The following is a 17,842-nucleotide window of genomic DNA, read 5'->3' as shown; positions in this document are numbered from 1 at the left end:
CAAACATCCCACATCTGATTGATTTCTTATGTGCTACAACCATAAAAATGTTTGGGTCTGGAATACACGTTTGAGCGTTGAGCTCAAATGTGGCAGCTTATTAACCCGATCACACATCTTATACCTACGATCTACAAGAATGTTTCCCTTTGTAACAGTGAAACTCTGGAAGGTTTTCTTCTTTACTGCCAGGACAAATTGCTTAGGGCTTCTCACTTAAGTATGTGAAGAACTGTCCAGTTTTAATCTGCAGAGCTTTTAACTGGTGACTCAGTGAGGGATGATGTCATATGTTATCCTACAACGGCTGGTGTGGTTCCCTCTGTTTCTGTGGCCGACAGTACTCCCCAGTTTCCATCCTTTCGTCAGCTTCTTCCCAGCCAGCCCACAGGCAAACAACCTCCCCAGCCGTGGATGAAACAGGAAGTCTGACAGCTTGAGTCTGCAGTGGGACCCCTAGTGTTTTCCCACTCCATGTCCTGGCAGCGTTCCCCAGAAGTACAAACACACACACACAGAGCTCCCATTGTTGCAGCCTTCTCCAGCCCACTGATCCTAATATGGAATGCAGCAGGAAACCCATGATTTCCTGACACTCGGCAAGCTGGAGGAAGCAAGGGGAAAACTCCATTAAAAAGCCCAGCTTTCCTCCATGTTAGATGTGAAGTGGAAAATGGGGAAGATTTAGCGAAATTCCACTGTGTCTTCAGCCAGGCTTGGTGAACAGGAGAGCAGAGTGAAACCCTCAGGCTGTTGAAATTTCTAGACTCCCAGGAAGCCCCTAGAATTGGGTGAAAAATGAGGATTCATAACTCAAACTGATGGGGGCAAGGGGCAGATGCTTTTAATCATTCTCCCCAGTGTGTGTTACCTTTCTTGACCAGTATGGTAAGCAAGAGGGCACATGCCAGCCGCCTCGGACAATTCTGCATGATCCGAGTTCCCCAAAGTAAGACAGAGTGACCTCAAGCCTGCGGCTCGCTTCATGGGCTTTGGGAGAAGCAGGAGAAGCAACGGCAGCGGCACAGTCACAGCAGCTGGAGCCGTGAGAATGAACTGCCAGGAGGGAAATGACAGCAGCTGCGGCTGCGGTGGCCGCGAGGAGAAGAAGATGCTGAAGTGCGTGGTGGTAGGGGACGGCGCCGTGGGGAAGACCTGCCTGCTCATGAGCTACGCCAACGACGCCTTCCCCGAGGAGTACGTGCCCACTGTGTTTGACCACTATGCAGGTAAGAAAAGCAGAAAACCTACCCCTGCATACGAGGTGAAGGAGGCGGGAGACGACAGCCCAGCTTCAGAGGGGCCTGGCTTATCTCTAATGTCAGTGCTGGGTCTGGGCCTGCCAGGAGCCAGGTAGCTGGGCATAGCAGACGACCAAGGTCTTTGCTGTTGTTAGGACAACTTGTATATCAATGTTATGGTAACACTTTTTTCCAGTTAAACCAAATGAATAACACTGGGGAAATACCCTGAACCGTCCTCTAAGCTTTGCGGCTAGAGATTTTACTTAACATTTGCCTGAAGATTCATCAACTTTCTTTAATGTGAACTTTTTAAAAGGTAGCGTAATTGCATCACAGTTCTTTAAAAAACAACAACGACACTAACCACACAACTGGTGAAAGAAGTGTTCTTGCCACTTCTCATATATTCACCACATGCCATTTATAAAGGAAATGCTGAGATTAGTAACATTAGAACATTCGTTTTTCTATAATAATTGGTGCTGTCCTAATGTACTTTCATTTTCCTGTGGAGGTAGATTGAAGGAAAAGTACTGAAAGATTTTAAATATCTCCTAGGCAATCTGTATCTTGAATTAAAAGAGAAATTTTTAATCAATATGTTTTAAAGGTAAAAATAAAAATAAAATTTTACTTATTTCAACATATGTCCCCAAAGCTCAAAATATGGCATAAAATACTTTAAGATCTGACAGTTAAGATACTGTAGTCACAACTTAATTCTTTCAGGTATATTTTTTCAAGTGTTCTAAAGTTTGTTGTGTGATAGCTTATTTAAATTTTTCCATTTTGACTCTTATTTTTTCTCTTAATCTCCAAAACAAATTTTATTCAATTTCTTAAAAGCAAATTCATAAAATGCTTCAGGTTTACAATAGCCTAGATTTTTTAACTTTTTGGAATACGATGATCCACTTGCTCACTATGAGATCAGCTTGAGTTACCAGAGATTTGAGATTTTGTGAGAGGAAAATTTCTCTTCTTCACTTTAGCTTTGGGTCCAGAGTAGCAAAGGGGAAATGGCCCACAGGAAACCTGTGTGAGCGTTGGCTTTGCTGTGAGGTCATTTGAAATCCTTTCTGTAGGAAGCAGCTTCTTTTCCACAGTTAAACAATCACCTACGTCTCCTCCTACTACTACACGTACATGATTTATGACACTATTACATAGCAGACAGGGAGAGAACCACAGTGAAAATAGTATCCACTTTCTAGCAGGTTTTTCTATATTTGTAGAAATTAAGAGCGAATTTGAACACTGGCTCTCTTAAGCTTTTCTGTTCCCAGAGAAGAGCATTTTAATGAGAACAGAATGAAGAGAAGTATAGGTAGACTTTCACCCTGAGGGGGAAAAAAAAAGTAATTGTAAAATTAGGTCTGCAACTTAAGAAAATTATTGGGATCCTGACCTGTAAACATCTTAGCAAATGTTATTTACTCTACACCCTCTTTCTGCCAAGATAGGGAACTGGCTGGTACCTAATTTCAAAAACCTTTAGATCAAAAATGGAATCCACAATCTACTAAAGGGAGAGGTTTCAAGTGCTTTTAAAAATTATATATCCCATCCCCAACTATTGGGTGAAGCAATTACAGTACAGTGTCAGGAAGAAAGAGGATAAAACAATCTTTAGAGATAAAGTTAGCCTATAAAAAACATTAGAGATCAAACAAAGGCTGGACCACCGATAGATTCCACTAAGATCAATTTGTTTTATGTTTCAGTTGTGTACATACTTGCTGTTATTTAAGCAACAACGCATCTTAGATTTTGGCTATTCCTTGTTTTAGCTCTCAAGAAATCACAGCCACTGTACTCAAAGCAATACTTTGTACATAGTAGGCATTACCAAACATTGTTACTTCGATTTACACTTTGTATTTTTTTTAAGTACACAGTCATCTCATGCATTTGTAGTTAGGTTGTAAGGGAAATGAAGGTGTAAGCCACATACATCTAGGAGGGCAATGAAGTGAACATTTTCATTTGTAGAGGGGTCTTCTCCATCACGACGACCCTAACTCTTTTTACCACCACGCTCCCCATACATGAACTGATTGAACATAAACCCTTACACAGTCACATGAGAATCTACAGTCAATTGTAAAGAACTCATGCTCTCTTCTCCACGTGAAGAAGTATCCAGTATCCAGTCCCTGGTCCTACTGGCTCATCCTGAAATGACAACCTGCAAATAGTTTACTGAGTCTTTGGAAAATTGCAGTCAAAGAATTTAGAAAAGTTCAAGTCAAAGAGAGCCTATCCCTTGAAGAAGATTTTTCCCTAATAGCTACCCATCCTAGGAAGGTAAAGATATAATAGTAAGGACTGAAATACTTAAGATAGTGAGCTCAAGATAGTGAGCTCTGAAGCTGGACAGCCCAGTTCTAATACTGGCTCTGCCATTACTGTGTGGTCTTGAGCAAGTTGCTCAACTTCTCTGTGCCTCAGTTGTCATGAATTTTTTTAAGGGACAATAGAGGTATTAAGATCATGAGAACAAAATAAATTAATACATGTAGTTCTTAGAACAGTACCTTACACATGACAAGTATTAGGTAATAGTAGCTATTGTGATTAAGAATAGGGTCCCTTACATACAGAATGGATAAACAACAAGGTCCTACTGTATAGCACAGGGAACTATATTTGATATCCTGTGATAAACCATAATGGAAAATAATATAAAAAATAATATATAGATATGTATAACTGAATCACTTTGCTATATAGCAGAAATTAACACAACATTGTAAATCAACTATACTTTGATTAAAAAAAGAATAGGGTCTCTACAGTTGCACACAGCTATGAAAGGGAATTAAAAATGTAATTAAAATATAAAGGCTACAACAAGGAAAAATATAACTACAAGAGTATCCTTCAAATGGAGTAGGGTGTGATAGAGTGTGTGTATTGTCCTGATGATATAGTTATCGTGTTTACTGATAATTGATAAATATGTCTACATGGAGTAACAGTAGTGGGATATTCACTGGAGAGGAAATATTAGTTCTGCATGAGTGATTGTAGAAAAATCAACAACCAACTAGAAAAAAATGTTTTGAAGTTTTATAAATCTTGGTTATTTTCCCTCCCTCCTACGTATCAGAATCCAAAAGTACATCTGCTCGATGCAGCTCTCCTTGACCCCCAAGGAGAATTCCTTGCTCCATCTCCAGCCCATCCCCAGAAATGTGTTAACATTGCTAGAACGCAACTTGCACCATTGTATAGCAATGTATTTGTCTCCTTATTTCCCCAGTCCCACTGTACGATAAGCTCCTGAGGGGAAGAGTCATGTCTTGCCAAAACCAGTGTTCAATTCTCAGTCCTCGTCTTACTTGATCTCTTGGAGGCTTTTCTTACGGTTTATACTCTCCTTCCTGAAACACTTTCTTTGCTCCTGGGATACCACATTCTCCTGGTTTTTATTCCCCTACTGGCAAGTCTCTCTCCCTCTCCTCTGCTGCTTTCTCCATCTCTTTCCCTACCACTATACATTGGCATACTTCAGGGTTCAGTCTCTCAGTCCCCTTCTCTATTTATGCTCATGCTCTGGTTGACAGTATCTAGTCTCATGGCTTTAAATATGATTTATACACTGATGACTCCAAAATGTGTATCTCTACCACAAAAAAAAAAAACCTGACCCAGACTCATATATTCAACTGTCCATTTGGATATCTAATAGGCATCTCAAACTTAACCTGTCCAAAACAGAATTTTTTAATTGCCTCAGTCTACACCTCCCCTAGTGTTCCCCATAGAATTATATGACCACTGTTTTCCACCCAGTAGCTCAGAACAAAAGCTTTGGTATTATCCTTAACTCCTTTCTTCCTTTGACAATACTTCCCATCCCTTTCCATCCAAACCACTAGTTATTATCCCTTCCTACTACCAATCAGGTCAACATTCAAAATATATCTCAAATCTGATCAGTTCTCACCACCTCCATTGTTTTCACTCTCATCCAAGCCACCACCATTTCTCATCCAAACTACTGTAATCACCTCCCAGCTCCCTGCTTCCAGTCTTATCCCGTATAGTTCAGTTCTTCACACTCCCAACAGAAGGACTATCCACAGCCCAAATCCATCAGTCAAATCCCTTCACCCTGAGGCCCCATCATTTATCACAGTCTACAAGGTACTCCATGACTTAGTCCCCATTATCCCTCCAACCTCCTCTCCTAACTCTCTGCTCTGCAGTATTTCTGCTCTCAGCCATCTTCATATTCCTCAAACACACCAAACTCCTTCCTTCCTTGAAGATTTTGCATTTGCTTTTCCCCCAACCTTACCTTATCCCCCCCATCTTCCTCAGCTTCAATTGATCACATTGTTTAATGAATTCACACACACAAACACAAACACACATGCATACAGTCACTCTTTAATTTTTCTCCTGCTTCATCTTTCCTCATAAGGTTTAACACTACTTCACATTATATTTATTCGCTTACCATTTTTATCCTACACTGGGATGTAAACCCCATGAGGGCAAGGGCTTTGTCTTGTTCACTGCTCTATCTCCATCTTCTAAAACAGAACTCAACATCTAGTATGCTCTCAATAGATTGTTATTGAATTAATTAATTAATATGCTTTACGCATCTCTGTCCTTCCAGTGCATAGATAATTCCTGGTCCATTAAAACTTTGAGGAATAAATGAACAAGTTGTTGGTCCAACAGATGTCTCTTTAGGAATGAACATATAAAATATTTATTAAATGTATTATATTTTTCAACTAGTTTGCTTGTATTTTAAATAATCATTTTATCTCTACCAGGATCATAATACAGCATAGAATTTTCCTGACCCAACCAGCCAATGTCACATCTATTGAATAATATAAATATACAATGTATAAATTTCATTTGGAAACAGATGGGATGTACTCAAATTCATCCATTTGCGTTATATTCAAAAGCTTAGCTAAATTTTGAGTGGCTCACTTGTTTATAGTTCTTCATAAAAACGCATGTTCCAGAGTAACCCCAAGTTCAACTATGGGCTAAGTCTAAAAATTGGGGGCAGTAGAAGGAAGATACAAACAGTCACTGACACTTTTCACAAGTATGCCTGAGAAACATCTCCGGGCACTTCTTCCTACTCCCTTTCAGGGATGACTCAATATGTCCCAACAACCTTTAGAGATTTCACAGCTTACCATGGAACAACCATCATGTCTTCTCCCATCCTGTCTTCATCTTATCTTTAGCTTCGAGTTTTGTGGCAGACATCTCACTGATAAAGTAGTATCAATTAATGTTTCACATGACATATGACATAAGGATAACACTTCCATTTCTAGTTTAGTTAGATTGTATGTTGAGGTAGGTAGTGCACATGGTTTGTCTGTTTATGTGCATGGCTGCGTAAAATAATCCCATTCAAGTTGAAGCCTTTGCATGACATACCTCATTCACCATTACCATCATCCTCTGTATAAGAATTGGTCGTGGGCTTCCCTGGTGGCGCAGTGGTTGAGAGTCCACCTGCAGATGCACGGGACACCAGTTCTTGCCCCGGTCCGGGAATATCCCACATGCCGTGGAGCGGCTGGGCCCGTGAGCCTGGCCGCTGGGCCGGCGCGTCCGGAGCCTGTGCTCCGCAATGGGAGAGGGCACAACAGTGAGAGGCCCGCGTAAAGCAAAAAAAAAAAAAAAAAAAAAAGAATTGGTCGTGTCTATGGCTCCTTCTTCTAAGAAAACCACCTGTATTTAAAAACTTAGATAAGTCACTATTTGCAAACCCAGGCTGCCTATGCAGGAAATTAACACAATTTGTGGAAAGGGGGGAAAAATCTAGTTGCTCTATCAGCTGAGTGAGATGTAAAAGGAGTTGTTTTCACAGAGAGCTGAAAGTCAATTCTAAACTTTTTCCACCTAATTAAATGATGATTAGTCCAATGTAGATTCCATCATAACCCTAATGGCCAGAGCAAGGGGGAAACTATGTCCAATCCACAAGGGAAAAAACAACATAAAATAATAGTGAATAAAAACAAAGCCCCAGGCTTATAAAGTGTTATGACATAGTTCTGCCCATTTGGGAATATTTACTCAGGAGTTTCTCTTTTTTTCTTTCTAAAGACACCCGAGAGTCTCTGGAGAATGGATGAGATTCATTTTTGTAAGCCAAAAGAAAACGTAAAACACCTCTCATGGGTCTATGAAATAAATCACCAGGTTTTTAACCTTAGGCAAAAATATAAAGGAAGTATGTGAAAGAGGAGAAACGAATGGGCCAGTTGACTTGCTCTGTTCCTTCTAACTGCCATGATGCTCAAAAACCCAATGCCTTGTAGGTATTCAACCCTCCAATATCTCTTTCTGAGGCAGTGTGATGCGCGTCTGATACTTTTTTTGGACTCTTGGAGGCCATATCAAAGGTGCAGTAACAGGAACTGTATAGACAGTTCCTTCCACGGTCTACTGTGATGCCTATGAGCATGAGCACGTTCAGAGGCTCCAGGGGTAGAAATTACACTCAGAAAGCCAAAGCACACTGCAGAGAGGTAAACTGTGAGCTTCATCTCTTAGGAGTAAGAAAGAATAGAAGAGGGAAAAAGAAAATTAAGTATCTGTGACCAGAGTGACCCAAGAAAAATCATGCTCCCAGGATTAGAAACTGCATCTGCAGTTCATAACCCTCCTGCATTCCAGCTTTATCTGGCAACAAACCAAGGCCTGTGACCGATTCAGGCTTCAGTGGACAGACTCCCTGTGACCAAGACTTTTAGTTCCACAAGGCCTGGCTCCTTTCACTGTCCAAGCTAGGAAATCCTTCATAAATTTTACTACCTAACTGCCCAACAATGTTGGGCTTCAGGTAAACAGTACTTTATTTCCAGGATAACGTTTTCAGAACCTGCCATCACTACCTCTTCTTTTGGGGCAAAGAGCAAAGTTGGCTCAGAGATGGCTCAGTACATTGGACATCTTTGTTTTTGGATCTAGTCGGCCTGTTCTACAAAGGCAACGTGAAGGTGGGCAACTAACATGAGGCAACTAACTTAAAGGACAGGTAGGAAAACTCAACAGAAATGATCTCCCTCACCAATCCTGAGCACAAAATCACAAGGATCGACAGAGGCCCTACCCTCTCTGTAAGGACACAGGTCCTGATAAGGCTGAAAATGTACTTTCCCACAGACAAAAATCCATGCCACCCCTTGGGTGTGTTAGCAGAATCCAAACAGTTAATTTTCCAGGTATAACTCAGTCAGGATTAATTCCACCGTGAATTCAAAAGGGACCCACTGTGAATCACAGAGTGGCCTGGGATAATTCCTGAATACTCTGAAGTCCACTAACTTTTTGGATATGCCTAATTTTCACAAGACAAAAGGACCTGATTCATGTGTATTCATTCAGCATTTTGTAATGGTTCACAATACAGCTTTTATTTATGAAGTCCTTCATTTGCAGTCTCAGTGTGAATTTCATTACGGCCACATGTGATCCTACAAGCAGTGTGGTAGTATTTAATGACGAAACTCAAACACCACTAGAATACGTACTGACAACAATAACAATAGCTATACAAAGTTCTTGCTATGAGCATATTTGAGATGTTTTCATACATCGATTCATTGCCGCCTCACAATGATACTATGAGGTGTTATTATTTTCCTAATTTTGACTGATGAGGAAACCGAGTTGCAAAGTTATTAACCAATTTGCCCAAGGTTAAATAACCTGTAATGGAGTAAGTGGAGGCCACAAAACAGTAAATAAATAATGTAAGCAGTGTGTAGGTTTATAGCTAATAAATTAATCAAAAAGCCACCGTTAGGTAGGGCAGGGGTCCCCAACCTCCGGGCCACGGACCAGTACTGGTCCGAGGCCTATTAGGAACCAGCCCACACAGCAAGCGCAGGCAAGCAAGCAAAGCTTCATCTGTACTTACAGCCACTCCCCATCGCTCATGTTACTGCCTGAGCTCCGCCTCCTGTCAGCATTATGGTGAGTTGTATAAGTATTTCATTATATATTACAACGTAATAATAATAGAAATAAAGTACACAATAAATGTAATGAGCATGACTCATCCTGAAAGCATCCCCCACCCTGGTCGGTGGAAAAATTGTCTTCCACGAAACCGGTCCCCAGTGCCAAAAAGGTTGGGGACCACTGAGTTCGGGTATGCTAACCTGCTATAACAAACAGACCTAAACACGTAAGGGATTAACACCACGACAGGACGTTCCTTGCTAATTTATGTTCCTGAACATGTGTTCAAGTCAGTGGGGCTGTTTCCTGCACTTAGTCATTTAGGGACCCAGGTTCTTTGCATCTTGTGACACTGCCATCCCTTAAGATCTCATAGTTGTCCGCATCCAACCAGACTAATGAGAAAGAGTGTGGAAAAACCTGAATGGAAAGTTTTATGGGCCAGGCCTGGAAGTGACGGACATCATTTCCAGTCAAACTTCAGAGGAGATAACTTAGTCACGAGGCCACACCTCGGTCTAAGGGAAGCTGGGAAATAAAACCACCTACATGCCCAGAAGAGAGAAGGACAGATTTTAATGGAAACTAGCCATCTCTGTTTGTGTCAGACTCTGTAGTCACCAAATATCCCTACACACTTTTTCCCACATGTAAAACAAACTTTTTTCCCAAGAGGGACCACCCAGAGCCCCAGTCTTTCACTGAAACAGGTTAAAGTTCAGCCATGCAGGTAATGCCTGGTCCTTTCCATTTGATGGAGACATGGCTCCTTGTGGTCCAGTAGAAGACTCATTATCTCCTCCATATATACAATCACCCCTTAGACAATGATAGAACAGGGATGGGATAACCAAAATATCTAAACCCCCTTTCAGAAAAGTAAAGAATAGGAGAGACATAGCAATAACAGAATCCTGAGGGCAAATGTTAGAAAGACTTCCTGCCCTAGCAGTGGGGGAAGTTTCTTGAATTGACCCTTATGCTGTTCTCTGGGAGGAATTTCTTCGTCCATTATTCTCAACTTCCCCTGGCTTGGGTCTCTGGGGAGTTCTTCTTCCTCATCCATTTTCCTCCATGACACACATCTGAATCAGGCCTCAGGGACTCTGTCTTTCTCAGGAGCTGCACAAATTTCATAGCCTGCTTCTGGCTTGTCCAGTGTCGAGACTCAAGGGTTGTTTTATAGTCAGAAGACTATTTAGTCCAAGCTTGGAGTTTCTTTGGAAATACAATTCTCTCAAAAATTTATTAGGCTTCTGGTAAGTTCCATGTACCAGTAGCCACATTCAAGACCAAAGAATGTCTTTCCTAGACATGCTTCCTAAAAATACTTTATTTGTCTGCTTCATCCAGCCAATGCCTTTTGCTCTCAAATTAACAATAGCTACGTAGAGGCTGTATGAAGCAAAAGACTTAAATGGGAAGGGGACACCCTGGCTCTTCTCTCTTTGACACAGAGCTGATTCCCTGTTTTAACAGAGAAATGGACATTTGTTGCTCAGATCCTTATTTAACTGTGTCTTCTTTGGGGAAATCCAAAAATAATCCATTTTCCAACTATTAATTAAGGACAGTAATATTCGTGTTCTATCAATCTCTGCTTAAACACAACCAATTCAACTCTTTTCTTTCTTGTAACACCTAGTTAAACACAGTAACAATTAATATACTCTAATATTCTGACTTTTCCCAATCTTTTCTTTGAGCATAATAGACTCAGTAAGAACTAGGTTTACCTTCCAGGTTTCACAGACAATAGTTTTACAAACGTTTTGCCATGGTATAGTGTGGATCTTCATCTTTCTAGTCTGTTCTGTTTTCTTACTACCTGCCACTTAACAGTTAAGCTAACAGCACACTTCTTTTGGCATTTTGTAATGACGGCACCATGCTAGATAAGTTAGGATGCTAGAACAGATAGACTCAAATATATAATGATTCAAACTGTTAGAATTCTTTTTGTTTTTTTTTTTTTTGCTCAGAGAACAGACTTGGGCAAGTGTTCAGGTCGGTGAGGTGATACTACTCCATGTAATCATCCAAGGATCTACTTTTTTCCATCTTGTGACTCTGCTGTTGGGTAGGACTTCGTAGTGCTCTAGACAGGAGCACTAGACAGGAGAAGATGAGAGGATACGGAGGGCAAGGAGTAGTGGTCGGGGCCAGGTCCACAAGTGTCAGGCATGAGTTCTCTTCACATTTCTTTGGAGAGAAGTTAAACCCTAGGCCATACATTATTGTAAGAGAGGTTAGCTATATTCCCAAAGACAGCGTGAACAGATTTTAAAGGACTCTTAGTAATCATCATCACACTCACTAAGTCAAACTTTCTTACATCAAATACAATAGACTCATAAACAATGTAAATTGCCCTACATACCATATTTAATTAGACATTTATTCAACTACAAATGATATACCTATATTTCCCAAATTTGCCTGGTCATCAGATAAACCTGCTTGTCAAAAATGCAGATTCTGTAAATTGGTGCAGCCACTATGGAAAACAGTATGGAGGTTCTTTAAAAAACTAAATATAGAGCTACCATAGGATCCAGCAATCCCACTCCTGGGCATATATCTGGAAAAGATGAAAACACTAATTCAAAAAGACACATGCACTCCAATGTTTATAGCAGCACTATTTATGATAGCCAAAACATGGGAACCACCCAAATGCCCATCAACAGATGATTGGTTTAAAAAGATGTTTTTTTTATATATATATATATATATATATATATATATATATAAAATAGGATATTACTCAGCCATAAAAAAGAATGCAATATTGTCATTAGCAGCAAAATGGATGGACCTAGAGAATAACATACTAAGTGAAGTAAGACAGACAAAGACAAATATTATATGATATCACTTATGTATGGAATCTAAAAAATAGTACAAATGAATCTATACACAAAATAGTAATAGACTCACAGACATAGAAAACAAACATATGGTTACCAAAGGGGAAAGGCAGTGGGGGAGGGGTAAGTTAGAAGTATGGGATTAACAGACATATACCACTATACATAAAATATATAAGCAACAAGAATTTACTGTATAACACAGGGAACAATATTCAAGATCTTGTGATAACATATAATGGAAAATAATCTGAATATACATATATGTATAAATAATCTGAATATACTGTAATCTGTATAAATATCTGAGTATATTCCATGACATTTCAACTTTAAAAAGGAAAACTATACTTCAATTTAAAAAAGGAAAAAGTGCAGATTCTTTGGTCCACACCAGAGCTTCTATACCAGACCCACTAAGAGAAAAAGCTGTACATATACATTTCAACAAGCATCCTAGGCATTTCTTATTAGGTGGACCTATGAAATGACGATTTTGCAGTTCAAAACCATTTGGATATCATAAGTTCATAGAGTTCAATCTAATGTAATTTAGAAAGTTCAGAAAACCCTTCTTTATGCTATCAAGATGCCTAGAAATCAAGAAGAACAATTCTATAACCAACCATCAATCAGTAAAAAGCAAGTTAAAAATAGATATGTGTATATATAATTCCTTGACCTGGTAGTTTCTATCAGGAGAAATTGTTTAAGACAGAAGAGGCCTTTAGAGCCTCTCAGAAACAGCTAGTAAATTCATAAATGAGAAACCAGAGTGCTTTTTAAAAAGATCTGTGCCCATGGCTGGGACATAGAGAGACCCTGGAAGAAAGAAAATCCACAAGGCTGAGAATCAGGAAATGTTGGGAGAGGTCTGGTGCCTTGGAGGGAAGGGAAAAGCCTCGGAGACTAAGAACAGGGAAGAACGGGAGTTGTAAAACAGAGTGGAAAGAAGATTAATTAGGCAAACTTGGGCGCACCAAGCACCAGCAGATGGGAGCAAAGCCTCAGGCATGATCGGCAAAGCTGCACAGTGTTAATCGCTGTTCACTGAGCCTGCTGTCAGCGAAACGATAATCAGCATGACTGTGAGACCTTCGGAGGGGTCACTGAGGAAGACTTAGAGAACACCTGCTCTCATGGGAAGAAACCAAGGAGTCTTAAAAAGTAAGAAAGAGCCTGGGATCCTTGGGGTGGTTGTGGTGCAGCTCTGTCCTGGATGCTGTTCTTGCTCTACCATATCCACCCAGCCCTATGATTGTGAAATGAACATAAACATCTGTTTCCCCTCTGCAGATCTTTCTGTTCTTCTTCACACTTTGACCTAACATTTGGAGAAAAGGAGGAAAAAAAAAAATGGAAAGTTGCCTAAAATTCTATTCTCAGAGTCCAAAAAAGCTTCCACTTAGGCTAGAATCTGGTTCCTGAAAGAGACAGGACATAAATTCTGGGAGAGGCAGAAATGTTGTAACTGGGATTTAGGCACCCTTATCTGGACAACCAATTGGCCAGCACTCCCGCTAGTGGGGACCAGGCCTTTGGAGTCTCTCAAGCTGTTTTAATACAGATTAGTCAGTCAGGCCTCAGAATGTGATTCAACTTGCCCACAAGAGAGAAACAATTCCCTGTGTGGTCTGAGCAGAATGTATCATAATGAAAAAATTGCTTCCTGATCCTTTTGGAGTAATGTTTATAGTTTATTAATAAAATAGTAAGTAACCAATATTAATTAGCTAGTATTTAATATGCACTAAGCCCTGTGTTACTTTGCTATCTTCTCTGAGCCTCATATTATCTCTGGTGGTAGGTATCTTCATTTAACAGGAGAGAAAATTGGAAGTCAGAGAAGTAATCAGTCCAATGTCACAGGACCAGAAAGTGACAGAATTGGGATTAAAATCTGTCAGCTCAAATGTTACCTCCTCAGGAGGCCAAACCAAACCACCCTGATTGAATTGACCACCCTTTCAAAACCTGTTTATTTTCTCTGTAGTTATTATCCGATCTGTTTATTCACTTGTCCATTGCTTGCCTCACTCTAGAATGTACAGTTCATGAAGGCAAGGTTCTTTCTGTCTCATTTATTCTTATGTCTCCAATGCCTGGAATTAGCCTACAACACAACAGACACCCAGAAATGTCTGCTGAATGACTGAGTGAATGAACGACATCCAAGAGTCCCACAGTTTTAACCACTTCTCTACACTGAAGTTAGTACCCCATGTAAACAGTCAGGATAATTTTCTATGTTGAAATTTAATCCTCCAACATCCTAAAAGTGTATGTCCTAAGCATCATGAGCATACATTCAAAAATAGTGTATTGGCTTTGTTTAAAAGTTGTAAAACAACTTTATTCTTCTAGGAAAACAAATTTCAAAAGCTTTTGCCTCCAGTCAAATTTCAAACTTGTGAGTTGAGTGATTTCACTACGTAAAAATTGTTTTCCTAATTATACTAAGGATCTGTTTTATCTGTTTGTTGGATGCTATATCCTAGAGGCAAAAAGAAAAATTTAATTCCCTAAAGTATGTACTGTATAACTTTTTTTCCAAGTAACTAGATTAACAATGAGGAAAACAATAAGTCAATAATCTCCTTAATGTATGCCAGGTGCAAACTTTCTAAAAATTGTGAATGAGGTTTGTAAAATGCAACCGTTCATTTGCTAGAAAGCATACTAACTTTCAGCCAGTAAGAAATGTAGTGAACATATATATAAATAATTGGGCACTTTATACCTGTTATAAGAGGAGTTATTAGGAGAAAAGTGGCTGTGCTCCCTCTCCTCAAGCCTCCTCTCTGCTCATATTGGATAAGTTTGCACTGTGAGCCTTAAGAGCTTCTTTCCTCCACTAAAATGAATTTCATATGACATTTACAATAGTTCAGGCTGGTAAATAAGAGCTTTAAGAATTTTCAATAGTAAACATGTTTTTAACCAAACTTTTCACAAGAGACAGAGAGTGAATGTTAAATCTTAAGTGTCAATATTAGGCATAAACTTTGCCGTAGAGGTTGTACTCTGTTTATTTCGTTCACTTACCCTCCTGATAACTCTCCCCACCAAGTCCTTCCCTTTAGATAAACTGAATCTTTCAGGCTGTAGATAAAAGCCATTTCCTCTCAAGTTAGCAAAGATGGAGAAATCCTCATTGTCATCCTCAGAATAATGGCTTTTAACCTATTTGAAAACCAAGGAAATTTTCATCCCTATCATCCTCAGACAATATACCCAGATCTTTCCAACTCCCTTCATAGATATTTGACCTATTCTTTCCCCATTTTTAATGGGCAACTTCTCATGAATTCCTTTCAACTTTCATTGCAGATCTGTGGGCAGCACACAGTAAGTAGCTTTTGTAATTTTTTGGTAGTAATGGATATCTCGTCAACATGGTTAGGTGCAGTCCTAACAGGATGTAGAAATCTAGACTAAATAATCTTTTTGATCACCTCTATCTTTGTTTTCTTTGTTTGTTTTTGTTTTTGTTTTTGTTTTTGCGGTACACGGGCCTCTCACTGCTGTGGCCTCTCCCGTTGCGGAGCACAGGCTCCGGACGCGCAGGCTCAGCGGCCATGGCTCACTGGCCCAGCCGCTACGCGACATGTGGGATCCTCCCGGACCGGGGCACGAACCCGTGTCCCCTGCATCAGCAGGTGACTCTCAACCACTGCGCCACCAGGGAAGCCCTGTTTTTGTTTTATTTTTTTGTTTGTTTGTTTTGGTTTGGTTTTTTTTCTATTTTTTGGCCTCACTGCAAGGCATGCAGGATCTTAGTTCCCAAAATGCAGATTGAACCGGCACCCCCTGCAGTGGAAGCGAGGTGTCTTTACCACTGGACTGCCAGGGAAGTCCCTATTTTTGTTTGTCTGGGTTTTTTTTCCTTGTTATTAGGGAAATAATGTGTCCTTCGGTTGACACATTCTTTGGTATTGTAGGAGACATTTTTGTCCCTGTGGACCATAGATCATTGTATTTTAGAGCACTGGATACTCTATCATTGTAACAGATATGTTACTCTTAGTAGGATTTAGTATGTAGTATATTACAAATCATCCTGAGGCATTTTTAGGCTTCATTCACTTTCTACTTCATTCTACTTTCTAAAGCTTCATTAAAAGCTTTTTTAGGGTAGTGTACATCAGGCAAACATCCTATTTAACAACCTCACCAATTACCACAGATTGAACTCCAGTTGCACAAAAGACATTCTGTTCCAGGGTAATCTAGATCTTTCTGGACACAGGAAGAAATCTTCAGCTCTGAGCTACAAACAAACCCTGAAGTACCTACAAGAGATCATGAGTTATTTTGGACCCTACCACATCATCAATTAATCTTACTTCACATTGTGTTTATTTATATATGTGGGTCCTCAAGTGATTTCCAAAATTTCTACTGATATCCAAGTGTGGGAATTTATGATGGTGGGGAAGGAGTGAAAGGGGGTTGGGAATTAGATTAATAGATGCATAGCTTTCAATGCATCCACACAACATTTGGAAAAACACATTTTATTTGTGTTCAGTGTCACAAGGAGCTGCTAAACCCATCATTGTTTTCTTATCTGATATCACTGCTTCAGCTTCCCTATCTTTTACCATGTCACCAACAGTTTAGAAGCCTGTTCCCGTGAAATGAGGAAGAGAAGTTCTATTCCACTGACAGAGACACTTAGCTCTACTTTTACAGCCAACATCTGGTTACTCCCACAAACCCTGAAAATCACTCAAAGCCTAGAGAAAAAGAGCACCAGGTGAAGCATTTTGAAGATGAGAAGGATCAACTCACAGAATGATCCATTTGTCCATTAAAAATTGTTAGCATTATTCTATTTCTTTGTAAATGGGCATCAACAACCTTTGAACAAAGTAACTGAAACTGGTGACTTTAAAGGACTTAATGCACCTTTTATTTCTTTTCATGGTTCTTAAAAATCAATAATCGTCTATTGAAAGATATATGACATACTCAAAAAAGAGCCTCATAGAGATTGTTTTTGTTCTTATTTAGTCTCTTCATATTCTCCTACTTTTTTTTAAAAGACCCTAAACTTTCTTTGGTATGTGCATTCAAAGTTTTTCCTCCCCTTCTGAAGTACCTCCATCTGGTGAATTCTACAGGAAAGGGAATGCACATCTTCTAAGAGAGAGGCAGTGGTATATTAACTTGACAAGCAGCTCCTGATAAGCCAAACTTCATGCTAATACTATTTAAATTTTATCCTTTATTAAGGAAAAAATACTTAAGAAATATTTAAATGGTATATGTGATCATCATAGAAATTCAGTTATGGAAATTACACCCTGATGCAAAAGGAACGAGGAAGACCTGTGTATTTCTTCCTTGGTGAATTAATCAGTGATTCAGAAGGAATAATGCCAAGCCTACCCCTGAGCAATGTCTGAAATCTATGGAAGGAGAAAATAAAGTAAAATTTTTCTCTGTGATTCTTCAATGACAAGGTTCTTTCAGCCCCAAATCCTTGGTAATTTTTCCACTAGGATCCTTTCTACAGTGATCTTGCTCTATTAATCTCCAAGTTTCTCCTTTTTTTTCTCATTTTAATATCAAGTCACAGAGACAAAAAGATTCTTGTATTCTAGGGATGAAGACTAGCACAGGAAACTCCTATTCCCTGGAATGCCTGACTAGGTAACTCCACCTCACTCCCCAAGAGAGGTGCTGTTTGCAAACAGGACCCCCCTGGAGTCCTGTTCCGTTAGATCAGAGTGGGCCCATAGCATGAGACAGCTGGAT

The 17,842-nt window shown here is 39.7% G+C and overlaps 1 protein-coding gene across 1 annotated transcript in view; it reads left to right on the top strand.

The window, feature by feature from the left end:
* The first annotated feature begins 623 nt into the window (after positions 1 to 623).
* Positions 624 to 17,842, top strand: part of RHOJ (ras homolog family member J) — a 75,109-nt gene continuing 57,890 nt past the window's right edge. The window contains exon 1 of the mRNA XM_060166872.1: positions 624 to 1,229. Coding sequence (XP_060022855.1) covers positions 986 to 1,229 — 244 coding nt within the window. The 5' untranslated portion in view covers positions 624 to 985. The remainder of the gene's footprint in view (positions 1,230 to 17,842) is intronic.

Source organism: Lagenorhynchus albirostris, chromosome 1, assembly GCF_949774975.1.
Source record: "Lagenorhynchus albirostris chromosome 1, mLagAlb1.1, whole genome shotgun sequence".
NCBI lineage: Eukaryota > Metazoa > Chordata > Mammalia > Artiodactyla > Delphinidae > Lagenorhynchus > Lagenorhynchus albirostris.
Note: the sequence above shows the minus strand (reverse complement) of the source record. Positions and strands in the feature narration are given on the sequence as shown.